The sequence below is a fragment of the Chiloscyllium plagiosum genome, unplaced genomic scaffold (genome assembly GCF_037043375.1).
Source record: "Chiloscyllium plagiosum isolate Xiang-an unplaced genomic scaffold, Cpla_swu_hap1 HiC_scaffold_5, whole genome shotgun sequence".
NCBI classification, from domain to species: domain Eukaryota; kingdom Metazoa; phylum Chordata; class Chondrichthyes; order Orectolobiformes; family Hemiscylliidae; genus Chiloscyllium; species Chiloscyllium plagiosum.
Genome location: NW_028270143.1, coordinates 73984285 through 74008390, shown reverse-complemented (window position 1 = coordinate 74008390; position 24106 = coordinate 73984285). Strand labels below are relative to the sequence as shown.

At 40.9% G+C, this 24106-nt stretch overlaps 1 protein-coding gene across 1 annotated transcript in view; it reads right to left on the bottom strand.

The window, feature by feature from the left end:
* Nucleotides 1-899: 899 nt before the first annotated feature.
* LOC122549962 (protein lifeguard 1) overlaps nucleotides 900-24106 on the bottom strand; it is a 38229-nt gene continuing 15022 nt past the window's right edge. Inside the window, exons 4-10 of the mRNA XM_043690247.2 lie at nucleotides 16233-16286; nucleotides 16062-16152; nucleotides 15193-15230; nucleotides 14990-15077; nucleotides 14812-14901; nucleotides 12150-12197; nucleotides 900-4361 (exon numbers count right to left, since the gene is read on the bottom strand). Coding sequence (XP_043546182.1) covers nucleotides 4212-4361; nucleotides 12150-12197; nucleotides 14812-14901; nucleotides 14990-15077; nucleotides 15193-15230; nucleotides 16062-16152; nucleotides 16233-16286 — 559 coding nt within the window. The 3' untranslated portion in view covers nucleotides 900-4211. The remainder of the gene's footprint in view (nucleotides 4362-12149; nucleotides 12198-14811; nucleotides 14902-14989; nucleotides 15078-15192; nucleotides 15231-16061; nucleotides 16153-16232; nucleotides 16287-24106) is intronic.

Below are 24106 nucleotides of genomic sequence, written 5' to 3'. Positions count from 1 at the left end.
GCACAAAACACTACAGAGGACAAACAGGAAGACAGCTAACGATCCGTATCCATGGACACCAACTAGCCACGAAACGACATGACCATCTATCCTTAGTAGCCACACACGCAGATGACAAGCAACATGAGTTCGACTGAGACAACACTAACAGAGAACAGCGAGGGAATTCCTAGAGGCATGGCACTCATCCACAGATTCTATCAACAAACACATCGACCTGGACCCAATATACCGGCCACTGCAGCAGACAGCTGGAACTGACAACCAGAAGTGGCAGAGACAAACCACCATAAATGCCTGAGGAAACAACACAGAAGCGCTTCACAGGAGGCTCCCAAGCACAGAGGATGTCACCTAGACAGGGGACGAAACGTCTGCAACACAAATTCCCAGCTTGGCAAACAGAACCACAACAATGAGCACCCGAGCTACAAATCTTCGCACAAACCTTGGTATCCTGAGTAAGAGTAAAAAACTGAGCAGGCAGGAAGGGTTCATAGTTCAGGGAGATGGGATTGGTGAGAACCATCGAGTGAAGATGCTGTAGTTAGTGAGAGTGGTTGATCTTAATGGGAGGTGGGTGTATCAGTAAAGTTGGAGTGAGAGTGAGGTCAGAGAGAGAAGATGGTGGCACTTACCCTTGTGGAGAAGGGCACTATATTCTTGTGGTACTGCTGCATGTTCCTCCAGACCATGGACACAGCCCTGTCCCAGGCACAACTCAACACAAGTTTCTATGAGAGCAGTAGTCTGGAAGTGGGATATGTACTGAATATGGAGACAGTATAAAGTTGTGTGAGAGTACTTGCTCGGGCTAATGGAGAGAAACCCTCCATGGAGCTCTTTGAAATTGACATTCAGCCAAATCTTGGGAAAATTCAGCCCCTCAGATTCTGTCTCCACAAATGCAGCCAGACCTGCTGCGTTTCACCAGAACCTTCTGTTTATACTTTAGTAATTATGTCTATTATAATAGGTTATGTTTGGAATAATTCCAGATCAGGTGTACGTCTCAGATGATCCCTGTTAACTTCAAGTACAGAAAGACAGATTGCAAAGACAAATAAGTCTAAAGGACTGACTGATTCCACCTCAAAGGAAATGAGATAGTCATCATTATCACTGTCCTCCAGATAGTCTCCAGGTGATAAATTTGTCATCAGTGTCCATGTCAAAATTCTCAATCCTGAGCAATGTTTCTTTCACAGGGACCATAAAGTAAGATTCTCAACTCAACAATGCTGTAAGCTATGTGAGACGACATGAATTCTAAAATGTACATAAAAGTTTATTAAAGAACTAAACTTGCAACTCAAACTCATGATAATGCAACACAATAGTTAATACATTCTGAAAAAAAGAGTGGCGGTGCAATTTCATTTCTAGTATAGAACAGTTACATTTCAATTGCTACAGTAAGATTATCTTAAGTAGGATAGCCATCAAATATTAAAGTGATGCCTAAGCCAGTTAAGTGAATCTGACATCTAAGCAAACCAGGAGAAAGTGAGGACTGCAGATACTGGAGATCAGAGCTTAAAAATGTGTTGCTGGAAAAGCGCAGCAGGTCAGGCAGCATCAAAGGAGCAGGAGAATCGACGTTTCGGGCATAAGCCCTTCTTCAGGATTTCCAGCAACACATTTTTAAGATCTAAGCAAACCAGTTGAATTAGACTTTTTTTCAGTTTGTTCTTCAATATGTGTAGTTTGTCTTGGGTTACAAAAATAATTTTTTACGTATAGGACTTGTCTCTTAATTATGTTCCTCCCATTTCATGATCCAGACTTGGTTTTGATAACTTATTTTCCCTGATGGACAGCTGTCTCTTATTCTAAGTAAATCTATGTAATTATCAATATTTATTAACGTTTGGATCCTTTCGATTCTGGGGAGGTCATGCTCGTAAGTATAGCAGTGGTCAACTTTCTTTATCTTGGCCAGGAACATGTGATTTAAGATTATAGGATGGTTCGAGGTTGTGAAAATTCCCAGCTGGTTATGGTATGTTTATAAGTTCCTACATTTGCTACCTTCTTGATCATGAAAAACATGTTACTTTGCATTTTCTTTTGTGTATGTCTTTTCCATGTTGTTGTTGTTGAACCTATAGATGCCAACATGTATAATTTGACATTTTGAACTGCATTCGTCCTTTCAAAGTAATCAACCTTTTTGAACTCTGTGATCTTTTATTTATGGTAACACAACTCTCCAACCTTCTCTTTATTATTTTATATTTCCTTATGTGGATGTTTTCATAATTGGTTATTGGTAAATATTTCCAGACTTAAAGACATATGAACTGAAGTACTTTTCTGGCTCACTTCAGTTTCACTGTTTATAAATCATTATATTCAGTACTTCTAATTTTCAATTGTACAATTTCTACTAATCCAAATCACAACTAGGTGCAGAAGGTTTGGAATAAACACGTTTTGGAATATTCCACTCCCTAACCACCCGATACCTGGAGGAAGAATGCCACATCGTCCGCCTTGGGACCCTTCAATCAATGTAGATTTCACCAGTTTCCTCATTTCCCCTCCCCCCACCTTAATCCAGTTCTTGGAATATTAAGACAAAGGAAGCTTTGATAAAATGATACATTTTAATTTGGGTATCCACCAGTTGTTTTGTTTGTAAAGCTTTATCTTATTTAGGGAATTTTAATGGTGGTTTTATGTTGCGATAAGTTATGGATATAGTTTAGATTTTATAGTGTGGCATTTAAAATCATGTGACCTGGTGCAGTAAAACCAGAACTACAACTATTGGATGTTTAAATAGTTGTGCTTTTCCCTCATCATCTAAACGAACAGATAATTGCTTTCTGAAAAGAAGGCTTGCATTAAAAAAGCATCAGTTATAAATAATCATACGCATTAGCTGAATGCACGATTGGTGTGATATATGCTTAAGGTATTTTCTTAAACTCGAGAGTGTGTTGCTGGAAAAGCACAGCAGATCAGGCAGCATCCAAGGAGCAGAGAATCGATGTTTCGGGCAAAAGCCTTTCACCAGGAACGAGGCTGTGAGCCTCTGGGGCTGAGAGATAAATGGAAGGGGGGCTGGGGGAAGGTAGCTGAGAGTGTGATAGGTGGATGAAAGTGGGGGTAATGGTGATAGGTCAAAGGGGAGGGTGGAGCGGAAGGAAGATGGACAGGTAGGACCGGTCATGAGGGCAATGCCGAGTTGGAAGGTTGGAACTGGATTAAGGTGGGGGGAGGGGAAATGAGGAAACTGGTGAAATCTACCTTGATGCCGTGTGATTGAAGGGTCATAAGGCGGACGATGAGGCATTCTTCCTCCAGGCATCGGGTGGTTAGGGAGTGGTGATGGAGAAGGCCCAGGACCTGCCCAGCTCCTTTTCCACCTATCCACTCCACCCTCTCCTCCCTGACCTATCACCTTCATCTCCTCCCCCACTGACCTATTGTACTCTATGCTACTCTATCCCCACCCCCACCCTCCTCTAGCTTATCTCTCCACGCTTCAGGCTCTCTGCCTTTATTCCTGATGAAGGGCTTTTGCCCGAAACGTCGATTTCGAAGCTTTTCGGATGCTGCCTGAATTGCTGTGCTCTTCCAGCACCACTGATCCAGAATCTGGTTTCCAGCATCTGCAGTCATTGTTTTTACCTGGTACGGTGAGTTGAAGCGTTCAGCCACAGGGTGGTGGGATTGGTTGGTGCAGGTGTTCCAGAGATGTTCTCTGAAACACTCTGCAAGTAGGCGTACTGTCTCCCCAATAAAATGGAGACCGCATTGGGAGCAACAGATAAAGTAAATGACATGTGTGGAAGTGCAGGTAAAACTCTGATATATACGGAAGGCTCCTTTGGGGCCTTGGACGGAGGTGAGGGGGAAGGTATGGTGCAGGTTTTGCAATTCTTGCGGTGGCAGGGGAAGGTGCCGGGAGGGAAGGGTGGGTTAGTGGAGGGCGTGGACCTGACAAGGGAGTCATGGAGGGAATGGTCTTTACAGAAGGTGGTTAGGGGTAGGGAGGGAAATATATCTCTGGTGGTGGGGTCTGTTTGTAGGTGGTGGAAATGGCAGAGGATGATGTATGTGGAGTTTGTTGGCTGGAATGTTAGGACCAGGGAGGTTCTGTCCTTGTTGCGGTTGGAGGTGTAGGGTTCGAAGGCAGAGGTGTGGAAAGTGAATGAAATACGCTGGAGGGAATCCTCAACTGCATGGTGCGCTGGGACTCCCTAACGACTCAGACCAATAATTTGGAGTATGAAAAGGAAGAGATTTATGATGTCAAGGTAGAGATTCAGAGCTGCAAATATGTACTCCTCAGGGCTCAGACTGTATCTGTGCTTTCCTCCCAGCATTAATTGAGTGTCAACCACCAGGTACTAAAAGAGAAATAGAAAGAAATGTTTATGTTCATAATTGAAATACGTTAAATGTGATGAGATAAATGTAACTTGGCAGGAATTCCATCAATTGGCTATGACACTATTGCTAGGGACTAATATGCTCCTGCAAAATTTCAGTCATACCATATTTTGTTTTAATAACAAAATAACATTTTTTAGCTCGTTATCAATTACTTTTGGATGGAGGCTTTACGCTCCCTACCTCTAAGCTAGAAGCTCCACATTCAAGTCCTGGCCATGACTTGTTGGTCATAGAAGAGAATTCATGATCTGCCTATGACTCCTTTCACCACTTCCCCACTATTCCCCAAAGATAAAAACAGTATGCATGCAAAATTATATAAAAAGAATTATCTTTGGTGCTGCAATTATTACATCGATGAAATTGGTGACTATTCCAAATGAACCTTATTCAACCAACAGCAATAGAGCTGAATAGTCAGTTTGTCCTTGCTCTAATTGTTTAGGTAAGATAATGGAAGAATTCTTTGCTGTTCTTCAAATAGTAAGTGGGATTTTTTACCATTCACTCAATGAAGCAGACAAGATTTGTATCAATGGACACCAGTCTGGAAAGGGCCAACCTGAGTAAAAGGAAATTGATGCTCATCTATCCCAGACCTCTGTGCTTGAATAAATCAAATCAGGTTTCCAACCACCAAATCAAAGCAGTCTAAGTTCTGTGTAACTGTGACAAAGGCAAACTGTTCTTCCTCTTCCTTCTCACTATTTGTGCCTTCAACAAAGCTAACAGCATTATCTTCTTTCTTTTTTTGTCCAGTGTTGTCCAGCTGATGTGTTCCATTCTTATCCAACTTGTAGCCAGAGAATCAGATGCAATGCCTTCATTTTATGCTTCTGTGCCACTACCTCTGATGTTTCCCAGAAGCCTCTGTTCCTCTCTCTCATTTCCTCCCTACATGTTAGCTCTTATGATATCATCACAAAACACAGTATTAGTCTCCACATATATTTCACAAATCCCAGCTCTACTTCACCACTGCCTTTCTCAATCCCTCCATTGTCAGTTGGCTTGTCCAACATCCAATAACTGGATGAGCAGAAATGATCTATTAACTATTGGAAAGTTAAAACTGTCATCAGTGGTCCCACTAGAAACTCTATTCCCTAATCATTGACACCATCCCTCTCCCTCAGAACTGTCTGAAGTTGAACCAAATTGTTCACAAGCATGACATCATATTATGAGATTCGCTTTCAACTGCATAGCTGCACCATCACTAAAGTTGCATCTCTGTAACATCACCCACCTCCACGCTTGCATCAGCTCATGTGCTGCTGAAGTTGTCATGCATGCCTTCATTACTTCTCAACTTGAATATTCTCATGCCCTCCAGGCTGCTCTCCCACATTCTCCCTTCCTTAAACATGAAATTATCCAAAACTCTGCTGTCTGTGTCTTTACTCTCAAGTAGTGTTCTCATAAATATACACTGGCTCCTTGCTAAGTTTTAAAGTATTCATTGATGTTTTCAATAGCCTCTTTTCTGCTCTCCATCTCTAATCTCCTCCAGGACCATAATATTCCAAAGAAACTTTGATTCTCCAATTCTATTTTCCTGAGCATTCCTGATCTAATTGCTCCACTATTTGTCTGCCAATTCCATAAGTTTTAGAGTTCCTTCCTTACCTCACTTCCCTACTTTAGGATTTAACTTAAGATCTGCCTTTTTCACCAAACCTTTTCAATTTGCCCTAATATCTCCCTATATCATGGAATCATCGAGCTGTACAGCATGGAAACAGACCCTTCGGTCCAACTTGTCCATAATTCAATAAGACATATGAGTGTAAATAAGGCCATTTGGCCCATCAAGTCCACTCTGCCATTCAATATGGCTGATGGGCATTTCAACTCCACTTACCTGCACTCTCTCCATAGCTCTTAATTCCTTGCGAGATCAAGAATTTATCAATCTCTGCCTTGAAGACATTTTACATCCCGGCCTCCACTGTGTTCTGTGGCAATGAATTCCACAGGTCCACCACTCTCTGGCTAAAGAAATGTCTCCTCTTTTCCGTTCTACATTGACCCCCTCTAATTCTAAGGCTGCGCCCACGGGCCTTAGTCTCCCCACCTGACGGAAACAAATTCCCAGCATTCATCCTTTCTAAGCCATGCATTATCTTGTAAGTTTCTGTTAGATCTCCCCACAATCTTCAAATTCTAATGAACACAATCCCAGGATCCTCAGCCGTTTATCATATGTTAGGCCTACCATTCCCGGGATCATCTATGTGAATCTCCACTGGACATGCTCCAGTGCCAGTATGTCCTTCCTGAGATGTGGGGTCCAAAATTGGACACAGTATTCTAAATGGGGCCTAACTAGAGCATTATGAAGTCTCAGAAACACATCACTGCTTTTATATTCCAATCCTCTTGAGATAAATGACAACATTACATTTGCTTTCGTAACCACGGACTCAACCTGCAAGTCAACCTTTAGAGAACCTTGCACTAGCAATCCCAAGTTCCTTTGTACGTTAGCATAATGAATTTTCTCACCGTTTAAAAAATAGTCCATGCCTGTGTTCTTTTTTCCAAAGTGCAAGACCTCGCATTTACTTACGGTGAATTTCATCAGCCATTTCCTGGACCACTCTCCTAAACTGTCTAAATCTTCCCACCTGCTGAGAATTACCTGCCTGTCTGCCTAACTTCGTACCATTGGTGAACTTCGCCAGAATGCCCCCAGTCCCTTCATCTAGCTCATTAATATATTAAGTGAACAGCTGCAGCCCCAACATTGAACCCTGCGGGACACCACTTGTCACTAGCTGCCATTCTGAAAAAGAACCTTTTATCCCAACTCTCTGCCTTCTGTCAGACAGGCAATCCTTGATCCATGCCAGTAGCTCATCTCGAACACCATGGGCCCTCACCTTACTCAGCAGCCTCCTGTGAGGCACCTTATCAAAGGCCTTTTGGAAGTCTAGATAGATAGCATCCACTGGTTTTCCCTGGTCTAACCTACTTGTTACATCTTCAAAGAATTCTAACAGGTTTGTCAGGTATGACTTCCCCTTACTAAATCCATGCTGACTTTTTAAAATCCGATTCTACACTTCCAAGAATTTAGAAATCTCATCCTTAACGACGGATTCTCGAATTTTACCTACAACCGAAGTTAGGCTAATTGGCCTATAATTTTCCATCCTTTCTTGAACAAGGGGGTTACAACAGCAATTTTCTAATCATTTGAGACTTTCCTTGACTCCATTGATTTTTGAAAGATCACAACCAATGCCTCCGTTATTTCCTCAGCCACCTCCCTCAGAACTCTAGGATGTAGCTCATTGGGGCCAGGAGATTTATCAATTTTTAGAACTTTCAGCTTTTCTGGCACTTGCTGTTTTGTAATGGTTACCATAATCAAAACTGCCCCCGACTCTCCTTAATTGTTGGGATATTACTCATGTCTTCCATTGTGAAGACTGACACAAAGTACTTATTACGTTCTTCAGCTATTTCCTTATATCCCATCACTAGCCTTCCTGCATGAATTTGGAGCAGCCCAATTTCTACTTTTGCCTCTCATATGTTTCTTATGTATTGAAAGAAACTTTTACTATCATTTCTAATATTACTGGCTAGTTTACCTTCATATTTGATCATCTCCTTCCTTATTTCTGTTTTTGTTATCCTCGGTTTGTTTTTGTAGCCTTCCCAATCTTCTGATTTCCCAGTGCTCTTGGCCACTTTATAGCCTCTCTCTTTTTTTTTGATACATTTTCTGACTTCCTTTGTCAGCCATGGCTGTCCAATCCCCACACCCCACCCCGGATAATCTTTCTTTGGGATGAACCTCTGTACTGTGTCCTCAATTGCACCCAGAAACTCCTGCCATTGCTGCTCTCCTGTCTTCCCCACTAGGCTCTGCTTCCAGTCGATTTTTGTCAGTTCTTCTCTCATGTCCCTGAAATTACCTTTATTTAACTGTAACACCATTATCTCCAGTTTTGACTTCTCTCTTTCAAACTGCAGACTGAACTCAACCATATTATGATTGCTACCTCCTAAGTGTTCCCTTCCTTTAGTATAAAGTCTGGCTGATTACATAGCACTAAGTCCAGAATAGCCTGCTCCCTTGTGGGCTCCATCACAAGCAGTTCCAAAAAGCCATCCTGTAAGCATTCCATGAATTCCCTTTCTTTGGATCCACCGGCAACATTATTCACCCAGTCCATTTGCAAATTGAAGTCCCTCATGATCACTGTGACTTTGTCTTTCTGACATGCCCTATCTATTTCCTGGTACATCTTGCGTCCCAGGTCCTGACCACTGCTGGGAGGTCTGTACATAACTCCCATTATGGTTTTTTCACCTGTGTGGTTTCTAAACTCCACCCACACAGACTCCACATCATCTGGCCCTATGTCATTCAGTGCCATAGATTTGATTTCATTCTTAACAAACAAGTCAACCCCGCTCCCTCTGCCCACCTCCCTGTCTTTTCAATAAGTTTGTAAATTCTTGGATGTTTAACTGCCAGTCCTGAACCCCTGCAATCATGTCTCCGTGATGCCTACAACATCATAACTATTCATGATAATTTGCGCTGTTAATTCATCTACATTGTAACGAAAACTATTAGCATTCAGGTAAAGCGCTTTAATGCCAGTTTTTTTATCCTCATGATTTCCAACATCCCTAGTAATATGCCCTCAGTTATCCTTCTTTTTTGCTTCATTCCTAGAATGCCTTGAACTTAAACCCTGCACACATGCTAACTGGCTGCTTATCTTTCTACTTGACTTCATACTCCCTGTTGCTTTCCCTTTCCCTTCCCCCCAACTCACAAGTTTAAAGTCCTAGTGACCACCCTATTTATCCTTTTCATCAGAACACTGGTTCCAGATCGGTTCAGGTGGAGACTGTCCCATCGGTACAGATCCCCTTCCGCCCCGCTTCCAAAACTGATGCCAATGTCCCATGAAATGGAATTCCTCTTTCCCACACCAATCTCTTAACCATGTGTTTACTTCCCTAATTTTCTTATCCCTATGTCAATTAGCACGTGGCTCAGGCAGTAATCCGGAAATTATGACCCTTGAGGACCTATACTTCAATTTCCTCCCAAGTGCTTGATACTCCCCAAACAGGTCCTCCTTCCTAGCCGTGCCTATGTTGTTAGTGCCAATGTGGACCACACAACTGGTTCTTCTCCCTCCTGCTCCAATATCCTTTCAAGCCAGACAGAGATGTCCTGCACCCTGCCTCCAGGCAGACAACACACCATGCAGGGCTTCCGATCCAGCTTGCATAGGATACTATCTGTCCCCCTAATTATAATATCCCCTCCAACAACTACTTGTCTTTTTGCTCCCCCCTCTTGAATGGCCTTCTGCACCATGGTGTAGTGGTCAGCTGGCTCAATCTGTCCACAGCCCTTTTCCTCATCCAGACAGAGGGCACAAATCTCATACCTGTTGAACAAGGTCAAGGGCTGAGGCTCTCCAGTTCTGAACTCAGCATCCCCCTACCTGCCTTACTTACAGTCATATTCAGTTGTTCCTGATCACTAACTGAATTTGAATTACTTAATCTAGCGGGTATGACTGCCTCCTGAAACAAAGCGTCCAGGTAACTCTCCCCCTCCCGGATGTGCTGTCATGTTTGAAGCTCATATTCCAGATCATCAACTCTGATCTGGAGTTCTTCCAGCAACTAACACTTGCTGCAGATGTGGTCACTGCCGTTCACAATGGGATCAGCCAGCTCCCATATCATACAGTTACAGCACATCACCTGTCCAGCTATCTCTACTTATTTAATTAATCTATACAAAATTTATCAGTTAAATAATTTCTAGAACTTCCCTATGGTCTTATTCAACTAACCAACTAATACTAAACTTTTAATCAATTATACGATACACAAGAAATATCAATTGAAACTACTTACCTTAGCAACATACGAGGGTCCTTTTTTCTGTTTAGATGAGGAAGGCGGGTGGAAGGCATTACATTCTATATACCCAGCAGTCCTCTACGCCTCATTGTGACCCCTCCCTCTGGTGCTCCTTTAAAAGCCTCACTTACCCAGCAGTCCCATGTCCATTCCTACTCAGTGTTCGCTCTGCCAAGGTAAGTTTTTATATTTTAAATTTACCTTCCCGTTGGGCCTCTGGTCCTCACTGTCACTCCTCCCACTCCAACAGCCGTAGAAAAAATTCCGCCAAAGAAAACACCTTTCCTTGTCCATGCCATCCAGATATCCTAAATTAATTTAATCCCATTTGCTAACATTTAGCCCATATCCCTCTAACCTCTTCCTATTCATACTCCATCTAGATGCTTTTTAAATGTTGTAATTGTACCAGCCTCCGCCACTTCTTTTGGCAGTTCATTCCATATACACACCACCCTCTGCATGAAAACTTTGCCCCTTAGGTCCCTTTTCAAACTTTCCTTTCCCACTTTAAGACTCTAATTTTAGACTCCACTACGCTGGGGAAAAGACCTTGGCTATTCATTCCATCTATACCCCCCCATGATTTTATTAACTTCTATACGGTCACACCTTAGCCTCCAACTCTCTAGGGAAAATAGCCCCAGCCTATTCAGCCTCTGCCTCTAACTCAAACACTCCAACCTTCACAATATCCTTGTAAGTCTTTTCTGAACCCTTTCAAGTTTCACAACATCCTATAGCAGGGAGACCAGGATTGCACGCAATATTCCAAAAGTGACCTAACCAATGGTCTGTACAGCCATACTATAATGTCCGAACTCCTATACTCAATGCACTGACCAATAAAGGCAAGCACCTCCTTCACTATCCTGTCTAACTGCAATTGTACTTTCAAGAAACTATGAACCTGCATTCCAAAGTATTTTTGTTCAGCAACTCTAAGTCCTGGCTTGACTTGCCTTTCCAAAATGCAGCACCTCATATTTATCCAAATTAAACTCCATCTGCCACTCCTGGGTCCATGAGCCCATCTGATCAAGCCCATTACACTCTGAGGTAACCATCTTGTCTATGGGGTTGGTGTTTTTTCTGGAACCCTGTGAAATACCATGGCATGTTTAATTCTGCTGCAAGTGCGACAGAAATGTAAGTTGTTGAATGTGATGAACTTGACAAGAGCGTAGCTCTCAATTGCGGTCAAGTGGAATATTTATCAGAGCATATTGCTGAGCAGATAAGCGTATTCCAAAGACTAAGCAAAGGTTCAAGAAACATAACATTAAATGCTTTGTGGCTGTATGGTGGCTCAGTGGTTAGCACTGCTGCCTCACAGTGCCAGGGACCTGGGTTCAATCCCAATCTCAGGCCACTGTCTATATGGAATTTGCACATTCTCCCTGTGTCTGTGTGGGTTTCCTCCTGGTGCTCCGGTTTCTTCCCACAATCCAAAGATGTGCAGGTCAGGTGAATTGGCCGTGCTAAATTGCTCATTGTGTTAGGTGCATTACTTAGGGGTAAGTATAGGGTAGGGGATGGGTCTGGGTGGGTTGCTCTTTGGAGGGTCGGTGTGGACCTGTTGGGCCAAATGGACCGTTTCCACACTGTAGGTAATCTAATCTAAACTAGAAATAATCATAGTTAATAGGTAAATGCAGCACTATTCAAAGTAAAATGTCCTGGCAACAATGTTTGATCAACAGCATTACAGAAATATTTCACTCCATGTTATAGATGGAAGCAACAGTTATTTAACCAATTTATTAGGAAAGCTTACGGAACATATGTAGGATTGTGATCTGAAGAGACGAGATGCGAAAAATACTTACAATAGAGAAGACCAATGTTCCTAAGGAGGCATAAACGATATGGAGCCACTGTAAGAATAATTTTAATTTTTAAATTGATCAGCTTTCTCTGAATATCATGGTTCATTACTCAGTATAGTTTGGTCAGTTTACTGCACAAATCCAATAATAGGGCCATAGAGGTTTCTTCTAAGGGATAATTTTACAACTTTGCACATACAGTGGCCTGTCGGGATTCTATTAATCAATTTGGAAATAGGCAGCTCTGGAGCACACCGGAAGTGTGTGTGTAGAGGTCATTGGGAAGTTGTGATGTATTAACATTGTTAGGATCACTGACAGCTGTGTTCATTTCCCAATATGTGCTAGTGATCACTTTGCGATCAGAGAGCAAATTGGTTGCTGTTATTCATTATTCAAAATTACAAACTTTGAACTTCTGTGTTTCAATTTTGTGCTTATAGTGTTGATCAAATTGCTGGGTTAAATCTATATTCAAATCTCAATTGGATTAAACATCTTCCTTTATAACCTGCTCTCCATGGTGGTTCAATTGCAGGAGGCCAACTTGATAACTAATTCTTTGTTGATTTTCTTTGGATCCTCTCCAACATATTTTTGATGATAGGCTAGGCAACATTGTACTCAAAATATCTGAAATATAATTATATTGGATTGCAATTGCTCAACTTCACAAATAATCAAAATATCTCCTATATAAGTAACCACATATTGATTGGATTCTTTCATCAAATGGTCAATACAAAACACAAATCCATTTGCTTTGCCATTACCTAACAGAGAGCGAGGTGTTCATCATATCATTTACCCTGTTTCCTATTCATATGTAGGTTATGATCACCATATAAATTCAGCTACTGTTTCATAGCATATCTTATTCAGTCTAGATTCCTTCAAACAGTTGTAAAAATGAGATGGAATAAGTACTTTATTGAACCATTTCTGGAACCCGCACCTTCCCCTCCCCTCCCCCAAACACACTGACATTGTTAGGAATGCAGGAACAGTCCATTCTGTCCATCAAGCTGCCCTGCCTTGTCACCTAATTTGATCATGGCTGCTCAACTCTTCAGTGCTTTCTGTCCACACTATTTGCATAACCTTTAGCCACATCGATAATCAACCTGAACTTTAAATATACTCAAAGTCTGGCTTTCCATAGCTCTCTGGAGTGGAGAATTCCAAAGATTCACAACCCTTCAACTAAAAAAAACTCATCTGTCCTAAGTAGTGTCCCCCTTATTTTTAAATTGTACCTCCCGGTTGTAGACTCCTGATTCAGGGGCAGCATCTTACCTGCATCTACAATATCTATCCATTTAAGCATTTTGTAAGTTTCGATGAGATCGTCTCTCATTCTTCAAAGCTCTGAAGAATACGGCCCCAGTTTATCCAATCTTTCTTATTGCAACATTCCTGCCATCACTTGGTAAAATTTGTTGATTTTTGTTGTTGCATTCCCTCTATGGCGACAATGTCTTCCCTGAGATAAGAAGATCAAAACTGCACACAGTACTCTGGTGAAGACTAACCAGGTTCCTGTGCAATTTGAAACAAGAGTTCACTATTCCTGTACTCAAATTCTCTCAGACTAAAGGCTAACATTCCATGAGCTTTCCTAATCACTTTCTGCACCTACATGTCAACTTTCAGTGATTTATTCATAAAGACACAAGTCCCTTTGTACATCTACATTTTCCACCCTCCTATCATTTAAAAAAATATCCAGCACACCTGTTTTTCACACAAATTTACATTTTCCCACATTATATTCTGTCATGTTCTAGACCAATCATTAATTTTTGTCAAAACCCTCCTGAAAACATTTTACATCTTCACAACATACAATCCTGCTTAGCTTTGTGTCATCAACATTGGAAAAGCTATATTTGGTCCCCACATCCAAATCCTTTATGTATATATTATTAGCATTATCAATGACTGATCCTTGCAGTACCAGACTAGGCACAGTCTGCTAAAATGAAAATAACCTATTTATCCATATTCTCTGTTTTATGTCTGTTAGCTAGTCCTTTATCCATGCCAGCCAGCACACTAACTCCTATACAATATACTTTAATTTCGATAAGCTGCCTCCTGTGTGGGACCTCATCAATGCCTTTTGAAAATTTAATATACTACATTTATCAATTCCCCATTATCAGTTTTGTAATTTAACATTTTACTTTAAATATCTTCCACTTCCCCTCTTGCTAGAAAATGTGAGGTTATGTGTATGAAGGAGGCTAGGAAATAAATGGTGGGAAGAGTGGAATGGAAACAAAAAAGTGACAAATAATTTAAAATAGATGGGAATAGATAAACAATTTAAAATAATGGAAATTGGGGGAAACTATGTGTGAAAATCTAATGTAAGATAGGATAACTTGAACATGACTTGTTCATGATTATTAGAATATGATTGTTTTCAAATGACTATACTAAACTGGATAATATTACCTCAGCACGACCAATTGAGAAATGTTTTTAGTATTTACATATGTTCCTTTCAGACAGTAAAAATAGGTGTTTGATATGAAACTTCAACATATTCAGCACATTTGTCATATTTAGCCCTTTACAAGAAATGATTGAAGACATAGTTTTACATTTTTTTAAATTAAACTTCACAATGTAATTAGAAGTTTAAAAAAGAACTTACAAATGATTGTATTATGGCACATAGAATTCCAAATGCTATTAAAACCAATAGCACCACGAATAAAATTCCACTTCTTGCTGTAAAGTCCCACTGAAAAAATAAAGATTTTAACTATTTAGATTTCAGCAGTGAGCTGTTTAATACTAGAAGACGTTGGGTATAGTATTGTAAGTGGTACCTTGGTTTGCAGAGAAAATAGTGTTAGTCCAAGTGACACAAATGTAGTTGCACCGACAGCCCACATTACTGCATCAGCACCATAAAAACTAAGCAGGATTAAAAAACAAAAGAATTAAATGATTCAAGTTAAAATTGCATCCATATGTTTGTTTAATGTTGCATAAAGGGTGTAATTTAAGCAAAATACCTGTAAAGACTTACACTGAAACAGCTCCCAACAGCAAGCCTTCCAGAGTTGTCTGCAAGTGAAAGGAGTTTCATATCATAAATTTATTTTATGAAGGATTTAAATCAAAATTTATGTTATTTATGCCATCTGAAGGACATCATGTTTGCCAATATTACAGGCACTGAATCTTGCAATTTAGTGGTAACCTGTGTCAGAAGTTGAACAGATCTGTGACATGGACTGCAAGTTTTAGGAACTCAGTGTGACCATTAGAGGAAAACAGTCATGCCATCAAGCAGCTCTTTAGTAAGATAATGAAATGAGACAAAATGGAAGATGAGAGACATAGAAACTGAACAATAATACATCCCAGAATTTATACTATTTGTAATTAATTTCCACAGTTGTGCAACCACTATTAAAAAGATTGCAACTTTGCTTTTATCTGCTCTCAAGGATTTTTTAGTAGTGTAGAATGGTACTTCCCAAACTTTTCTCAAAGGTGATCCCATTTTGAGACTTGAAAATTATTGCTACCCCTCAGTGAAAAATGTGTGAGGGCATTGGGAGTGAGAAAATCAATGGGGGAGCAGAAGACCTGTGAGAATGAGGGGAGAGATCCCAATATTTCAGCTTATGACCCACTTGGTGTCCTGACACCCCACCACTTTGGGAAGCCCCGGGGTAAGACATACATCGCAGTGATGCACTCAACATTGGACCATCCAAAGAAACACATGCTAACTATTAGAGATGAATGAGCAGATAAGCAACTATGGGGGTCAAACACTTAACCCCATGTTTAGATCAATGGTCCTATTGTGGACTCCAGAGAGACTAAAGTAATATTTCACTGTGTGTAATATTTAAAATACTAATATTAATTTATACCACAACTTACAAATAATAAAAGAAGCATGAAGTTCCATGGAGCTTTACGTCGGACACCATCGCAGCAAGACAAGGTAATGATTAAAATTAAGATGGCAGGACTGCAACAGAGAGAGAGGCACTTCAGAGATACTGGAAATAAGTGACAAATAACTGACAGAACTTGTTCAAAGATACTTACAACAAAGCGTATGTAAACCAATAAGTTTGGGTTACCCATACATTCAGGGTTGGCCTAGTAAGCAAAACAAGGAGATATATAATCAATAGACAGTCTAGATTTTCTCCACCAAGTGTATGCTGTAAATATATTAAAAATATTCAATGTAGCAACAGCAATAATAAAACAGAAGTAAAAATGAAACAGAAAAAGTGAGCTCTTGAAACAGTACCAGTTATGGACAGCAACTGTACAGAAAAAGATAAATTAATGTTCAGGATGTGGGTTCTCCATCATTCTTTTACATGGTGAAAGAACAAAGGACAACAAGAAGGATAAGAGCAAACATGTGCACAGGGAAAAGTATAAAATAACAGCAGAATGAGCTGATTAAGTAAAACAGCTATTTGCATGAGGCAATAGGAGGCATGAAAAATTCAAGGAAATTTAAAAGAACACAAAACACAGAATGGATGTTGAAAACTTAAAGAAATAGTAAATGAGAAGGTAGAACAGAAGACAAAGAGGAACAGACTCAAATGTTCCAAAAAGGAAATGTTTTGTCACTGCAAGCGTGATTTGAAATTGCTGGAAAAGTTCAGCAGGTCTGGCAATGTCTGTGGAAAGAAATCAAAGTTAACCTTTCGGATCAAGTGACCCTCCGAATTGATGGTAATTAGGAACATGTCAGTTTATATGCAGATGATAGGGTGGATAGAAGGGATAAGGAGTGAACGATAGGAGGGGATAGAGCCCAAAAAGAGAGAAGAAAGGTTGGACAGACAAAGGAGTGGATAATGATTTGGCTGGGAGAGTGAATAGCCATTAATGGGGACTATTAATGGCTAACATGGGCTGTGTGTAACAGCAGACTATGTGATAATGAGGCCTGATGTTTTGGGTTTGGGGTAAGGAAATGGGAGAGCTCAAGCCCTAAATTTATTGAACTTGATATTGAGTCCAGGAGGCTGTAGGGTCCCCAAGCTGAAAATGAGGTGCTGATAACCACCAAAGGGCCCCATTAATAGTTACATCACTATCCAAACCTTTGTCTGTCCAACTGTTGTTCTCTCTTTTTGGGCTCTATTTCCATCGATTATTTATTCCTTACCTGCCCCCCCACCCCACCCACCCTATCGTCTGCATATAGACTGATATTTTCTACCAAACAGTTCTGAGGAAGGGTCACTCGATCCGAAATGTTAATTCTGATTTCTGTCCATAGATGGTGCAGAACCTGCTGAGATTTTCCATCAATTTTTGCTTTTGTTTCTAATTTACAGCATCCGCAGTTTTTTTGGTTTGTATTACAGCTTGATCCTGTGCTCATCTGCTGTGCTCTCAAAACTATTCACATTTCCAGTGGGGGTCTTTATGATAAATACATAAGATTTGTCTAAATGTGAATTCTAATTGAGTCAGTACCCAGAATAAATGTTGGGAAAAGAAATACTAATGCAATTTAAACAAAGAACACTCATACGAACAAAACATACTTTATCAAGATAGAAACGCAGCCATGAAGATCTTAGGGACAGCAACAACTTGTTAATGGGTCAGTCCAAAACCATATCTTATCTGTGTCTTAGCTTTTGTGAGCAAAAACCTGGAAAGCTAGGGAGTAAGTGTCATGTCATATTAAGGTGCTGGTGATTCGTTGATCTGGATGCCATCTCAGTATCAACATGACTAGATAAAGGGATGGATATAAAACTCAACTTTACCTGAGGGAGGAGGAGAGCTTCTTCAAGGGAGGCATCCTTGCAAGAGGATTCGCAATAGGTTAAGATCAACTAGGAGAAAGTGAGGACTGCAGATGCTGGAGACCAGAGTTGAAGAATGTGGTGCTGGAAAATCTTCAGGAAACTAAGGGCTTATGCCCGAAACATCGATTCTCCTGCTCCTCGGATGCTGCCTGGCCTGCTGTGTTTTTCCAGCACCACATTTTTCAACTCTGGTCTCCAACTTTACCTGCCACTCTTTAATCAATAGTATTGGGTGATTTTGTTGAAAATTAAGGATTTAGAAGATGGAGCTTTTGACACTAAAAGTTCAGCATGTTTTCGTCCTTAGCTTAGACCTCAGTTACTTTAAACATCATTGTAATAGAGAGATTTCCTAATATTTCAAGAAAGGTGTCCGGGTCCCAGCTGAAGGTAGAAATGGACAAGTCAATTCCCAGAGTAAGACCTGGCTTGATAAGGTTTAATTTTTCTTTGAGTTTATTGTGGCGATCAGTCACTAAAAGGGCTGCCAATGTACTTTTAATGAAAGGACATAAAAGTTTGTCACATAAAAGGAGAACACAAATGATATTATGACGTACAACAATTATCTGAAACAAGCTCATTGCAAATATCAGAAAGAAATAAAGATTCAACACTTCTGCCCCAGCAATAACCTCATAGATTTGAGAAATTCAGTGAAGGATCACCCCGTCTTCACGCTGAAGCTTCTTGTTCAGATGGTACGGCAGCAGTTGGTTTCTATTCAATATACTTCTGCGTTTAATCAATAGCATTCTTTAAATTTAATACATTTTACTTACATTTTTAAACAAACTGCTTACTCAGCTCACATTACTTAATATGGGTTCTTTTACCTCATGTCATCAAACAAACTTGTAGGATATCTTCCTCTCTGTCATCTCCATAGCCTACTGTTTCGGGATTTCTTCCAAGCAACTCTGGATTTTTTAACGCAGCCCTGACTGTTTAGACCACTATTAACAGTCAAAGCATTTCTGCTTTTAAGGATTTTTTCTTGCTGAAGCTATCAACTTCTGGATCCCCTCTTTCTTTTGGTGGTTTTTAAAACTCAAGTCAGCAAACACCAGTGCAATTATCTCCTCAATGGGCTTGCTACTGATTCACAGAAGTCACATGATTTTTTTAGGAATGTTTATCTTTAATTTACTGTTTGAAATGTCTTTTTGACCTTTACAGAACAGGAAACTAAAATCCATTTTCCTTTTCATTTGAATCTGAGTTACCAAATAATAATAACATTATTAATTTTTGCCATAAAAGCCAATCTGCAATTAATGGAGAAGGGTGCATCTTCAACAGAGAGAATGGATCTTTTCCTTTAATCATGGGACATAGACCTTGCTGGCTGGGCCAGCATTTATTGTTCCTCCCTAGTTGCTCTTGAGAAGGTGATAGTGAACTGCCTCCTTGAACTGCTGCAGTCCATGTGCTGTAGACCCACAATGCCCTTAAAGTGGGAATTCCAGGATTTTGAAATAATGATAGTGCAGGAACAGCAATATATTTCCAAGTCAGGATGGTGAGTGGCTTGGACAGGAACTTACAAGTGGTGATATTCCTGTTTACCTACTGCCCTTGTCCTTCTGGATGGAAGTGTTCATGAGTTGGGAAGGGGCTGCCTCAGGATCTTTGGAGAATTTCTATATTGCATCTTGTAGATTGTACACACTGCTGCTACAGTGTGTCAGTGGTGTATGGACTGGATACTTATGGAATTGGTGCCAAACATGCAAACTGCTTTTTCCTGGATTGTATCATGCTTTTTGTCTTCTGCAAGACTGTGTGACCATATCAGTCAAGTATAGGTGTATTAGTCATATATAGATGCTTCCCTGAGGTCAAGGGAGTTGTTCCAGAAATAGTTAACAGTGCAAAAAGTGAATTTATCCAAGAGAAGAGGATTCAGGAGGAACAGAAATGTACCTCAACAGATGTGGTGATGAAACACACTGATATTAGATTACTTACTTACAGTGTGGAAACAGGCCCTTCGGCCCAACAAGTCCACACCGACCCTCTGAAGAGCAACCCACCCAGACCCATTCCCCTACATTTACCCCTTCACCTAACACTACGGGCAATTTAGCATGGCCAATTCACCTAACCTGCACATCTTTAGATATTTCCGAGTTCTGTCACATCCTCCCAGCAGAAGGCTAGATACCAATTTGTGCATTTAAGCACATACAGATTAAACCATGACACAACTGAAGTGTCTTTGTAATGTTGATGATTTATTTCATTGATTAATTATATCTCCTACTTTGCACACTCAATGGCTTGAACCTTCTAATCTGAGTTGGAATTCCTGTTTCCCACTCAGATCACTCAAAAGGTTGTCCACTTGTCCCTTTGCAGGAGATCTCTTGCTGAATCTCTGAGGCAGAACGTTTTGTCACTGAATCAGCCCAGCGAACTATGCAGACAGCAGCAGAGTGGATTAATACTGAAAACACATTCCTTTCAGGGCACTATCTGCCATTTTTCATGGTTACATGACAGCTACTGAGGGAAGTGGAGCATGTACGGTAAGAGAATGAGAAGGGTTAGGGTTGGGGAAGGGTGGCGGGTGAATGGAGGGATAGGCTGGCAGATAGGTGAGGCAGTAGGGTTCCAGAGGGTGGGTATTAAGATGCCAGGTAGGTGAGATGTAGGTGCCGGAGGATGTGGATGGTCATATGCAAAGTGCATGGATTAGGGGCAGGGTGGACCAGGTTTTTGGGGATGTTGATTGGATGTTGACAGGGAATGTTTGTGTCCATAGAGGTTGGGGATGTGTTAGGGGTCAATTTGGGGTTGGAGGGTGTATATCAATTGGTCACATGTCCATAGGCACAGGTGTTGGATGCCAGGGTGTGGGGTTCTGGTTGGGTTGTGGCCAGTAGAGAGAAGGGGTAAGGAGTTGTCAGGGGATTTGTTCAGGGCTTGTGTCTGTGGGGCCAGTGGTCACTGGAGGGTGAGCAACTTTCAGGTTTCTGTTTTGAGGAAGGCGGTTGAATGTAAAGCAGAATCAATATGAGTATTTGGAGGGTGCAGTAGTATAATTAGTCTGGTATTAGATTGGGATTTAATCATTATCTTTTCGTGAGTAACTATTAATTAAGGCATAACCCTCCAAAGTCTCAGATTCGGCGACTTTTTCAGATGTTTGCAAATGCAGGATAATGGCCTATCGGATGTTCAAATATCCTGGGTAATTATTATACAATCAGTGTCCCAGAACTTCTGAGAGGTCTGTGCCATATCACTAAATAGTCAAAGACTGGAAGATCTGGATCATTGTTTCAATTAATAATTCTGAAATTAAGAAGCATAGAGACATAGAGATGTGCAGCACAGAAACAGACCCTTCAGTCCAACTCGTCCATGCCGGCAGTTATTCTAACCTAATTAAGGTCCATTTGCCAGCACTTGGCCCATATCCCTCTAAACCCTTCCTATGCATATACCCATCCAGATGCCTCTTAAATGTTGTTATTGTACCAGCCTCCACTACTTCCTCTGGCAGCTCATTCCAAACACACACAACCCTCTGTGTTAAAAAGTTGGCCCTTAGGTCCCTTTTATATCTTTCCCCTCTCACCCTAAACCTATACCTCTAGATCTGGACTCCCATACCTGAGGGAAAAGACTTTGCGTATTTATTCTATCCATGCCCTTCATGATTTTACAAACCTCTATAAGGTCACCCCTCAGCCTCTGATGCTCCAGGGAAAACAGCCCCAGCCTGTTCAGCTTCTCTCTATAGCTCAACTCCTCCAACCCTGGCCACATCCTTGTAAATCCTTTCTGAACCCTTTCAGGTTTTACAACATCCTTCCGATAGGAAGGAGACTAGAAATGCATGTGCAATATTGCAAAAATAGCCTAACCAATGTCCTGTACAGCCACAACATGACCTCCCAACTCCTGTACTCAATACTCTGACCAATAAAGGAAAGCATACTAAATGCCTTCTTCACTATCACATCTACTTGCAACTCTACTTCCAAGGAACTATGAACCTGCACTTCTGTTCAGCAACCCTCCCTCGGACCTTACCATTAAGTGTATAAATCCTACTAAAATTTACTTTCCCAAAATGCAGCACCTTGCATTTATCAAAATTAAACTCCATCTGCCACTCCTCAGCCCATTGGCCCATCTGATCAAGATCCCGTTGTACTCTGAGGTAGCCTTCTTCGCTTTCTGCTGCACCTCCAATTTTGTATAATCTGCAAACTTACTATACCTCCTATGTTCACATCGAAATCATTTATATAAATGATGAAAAGTAGAGGACCCAGCACTTATTCTTGTGGCAGTTCACTGGTCACAGGCCTCCAGTCTGAAAAACAATCCTCCATCACCACCCTCTGTCTTCTATCTTCGAGCCAGTTCTGTATCCAAATGGCTAGTCCTCCCTGTATTCCATGAGATCTAACCTTGCGAACCAGTCTCCCATGGGGAACCTTGTCGATCGCCTTACTGAAGTCCATATAGAGCACATCTATCGCTCTGCCATCATCAATCCTCTTTGTTACTTCTTCAAAAAACTCAATCAAGTTTGTGAGACATGATTCCCCACGCACAAAGCCATGTTGACTATCTCTAATCAGTCCTTGCCTTTCGAAATATATGTAAGTTCTATCCCTCAGGATTCTCTCTAACAACTTGCCCACCACTGACATCAGGCTCACTGGTTTATAGTTCCCTGGCTTTTCCTTACCAACTCTCTTAAATAGTGGTACCATGTTAGTCAACCTCCATACTTCTGGCACCTCACCTGTAACTATCGATGATACAAATATCTCAGTAAGAGGCCCAGCAATCACTTCCCTAGTTTCCCACAGAATTCCAGGGTACACCTGATCAGGACTTGCGGACCTATCCACTTTTATGCGTTTCAAGACATCCAGCACTTCCTCCTCTGTAATATGAACATTTTTTACGATACCACCATCTATTTCCCTACATTCTATATATTCCATGTCCTTCACCACAGTAAACACTGATGCAAAATACTCATTTAGTATCTTCCCCATCTCATACACCTCCACACATAGGCTGCCTTGCTGATCTTTGAGGGGCCCTATTCTCTCCCTAGTTACCCTTTTGTACTTAATGTATTTATAAAAACCCTTGGATTATCCTTAACTCTATTTGCCAAAGCTATCTCATGTCCACTTTTTGCCCTCCTGATTTCTCTCTTTACTGCCTTTATACTATTTTAAGGATTCAATTGATCTATTCTGTCTATACCTGACATATGTTTCTTTCTTTTACTTAACCAAACCATCAATTTCTTGAGTTATCCAGCATTCCATATACCTACCAGTCTTTCCTTTCACCCTAACAGGAATATACTTTCTCTGGATTCTCGTTATCTCATTTCTGAAGGCTTCCCATTTTCCAGCTGTCCCTTTACCTGCAAACATCTGCCCCCAATCAGCTTTCGAAAGTTCTTTCCTAATACCGTCAAAATTAGCCTTTCTCCAATTTAGAACTTCAATTTTTAGATTCGGTCTATCTTTTCCCATCACTATTTTAAAACTAATAGAATTATGGTCGCTGTCCTCAAAGTGCTCCCCCACTGACACCTCAGTCACCTGCTCTGCCTTATTTCCCAAGAGTAAGTCAAGTTTTGCACCTTCTCTACTAGGTACATCCACATACCGAATCAGAAAACTTTCTTGTTCACATTTAAGAAATTCCTCTCCATCTAAACTCTTAACACTATGGCAGTCCCAGTCTATGTTTGGAAAGTTAAAATCCCCTACCATAATCACCCTATTATTCTTACAGATAATGGAAATCTCCTTATACATTTGTTCCTCAATTTCCCGCTGACTATTCTAGAACCTTACTAGAATCCCTACAGAGTGCAAACAGGCCCTTCGGCCCAACAAGTCCACACTGACCTCCAAAGAGTAACCCACCCAGACCCAGTCCCCTACCTTATTATCCTATATTTACCCTGACTAATGCACCTAATCTATACATTCCTGAATACTATGGGTAATTTAGCATGGCCAATTCACCTAACCTGCACATCTTTGGATTGTGGGAGGAAATCGGTACAACCAGAGGGAACCCACACAGACATGGGGAGAATGTGCAAACTCCACACAGCCAATCGCCTGAGAC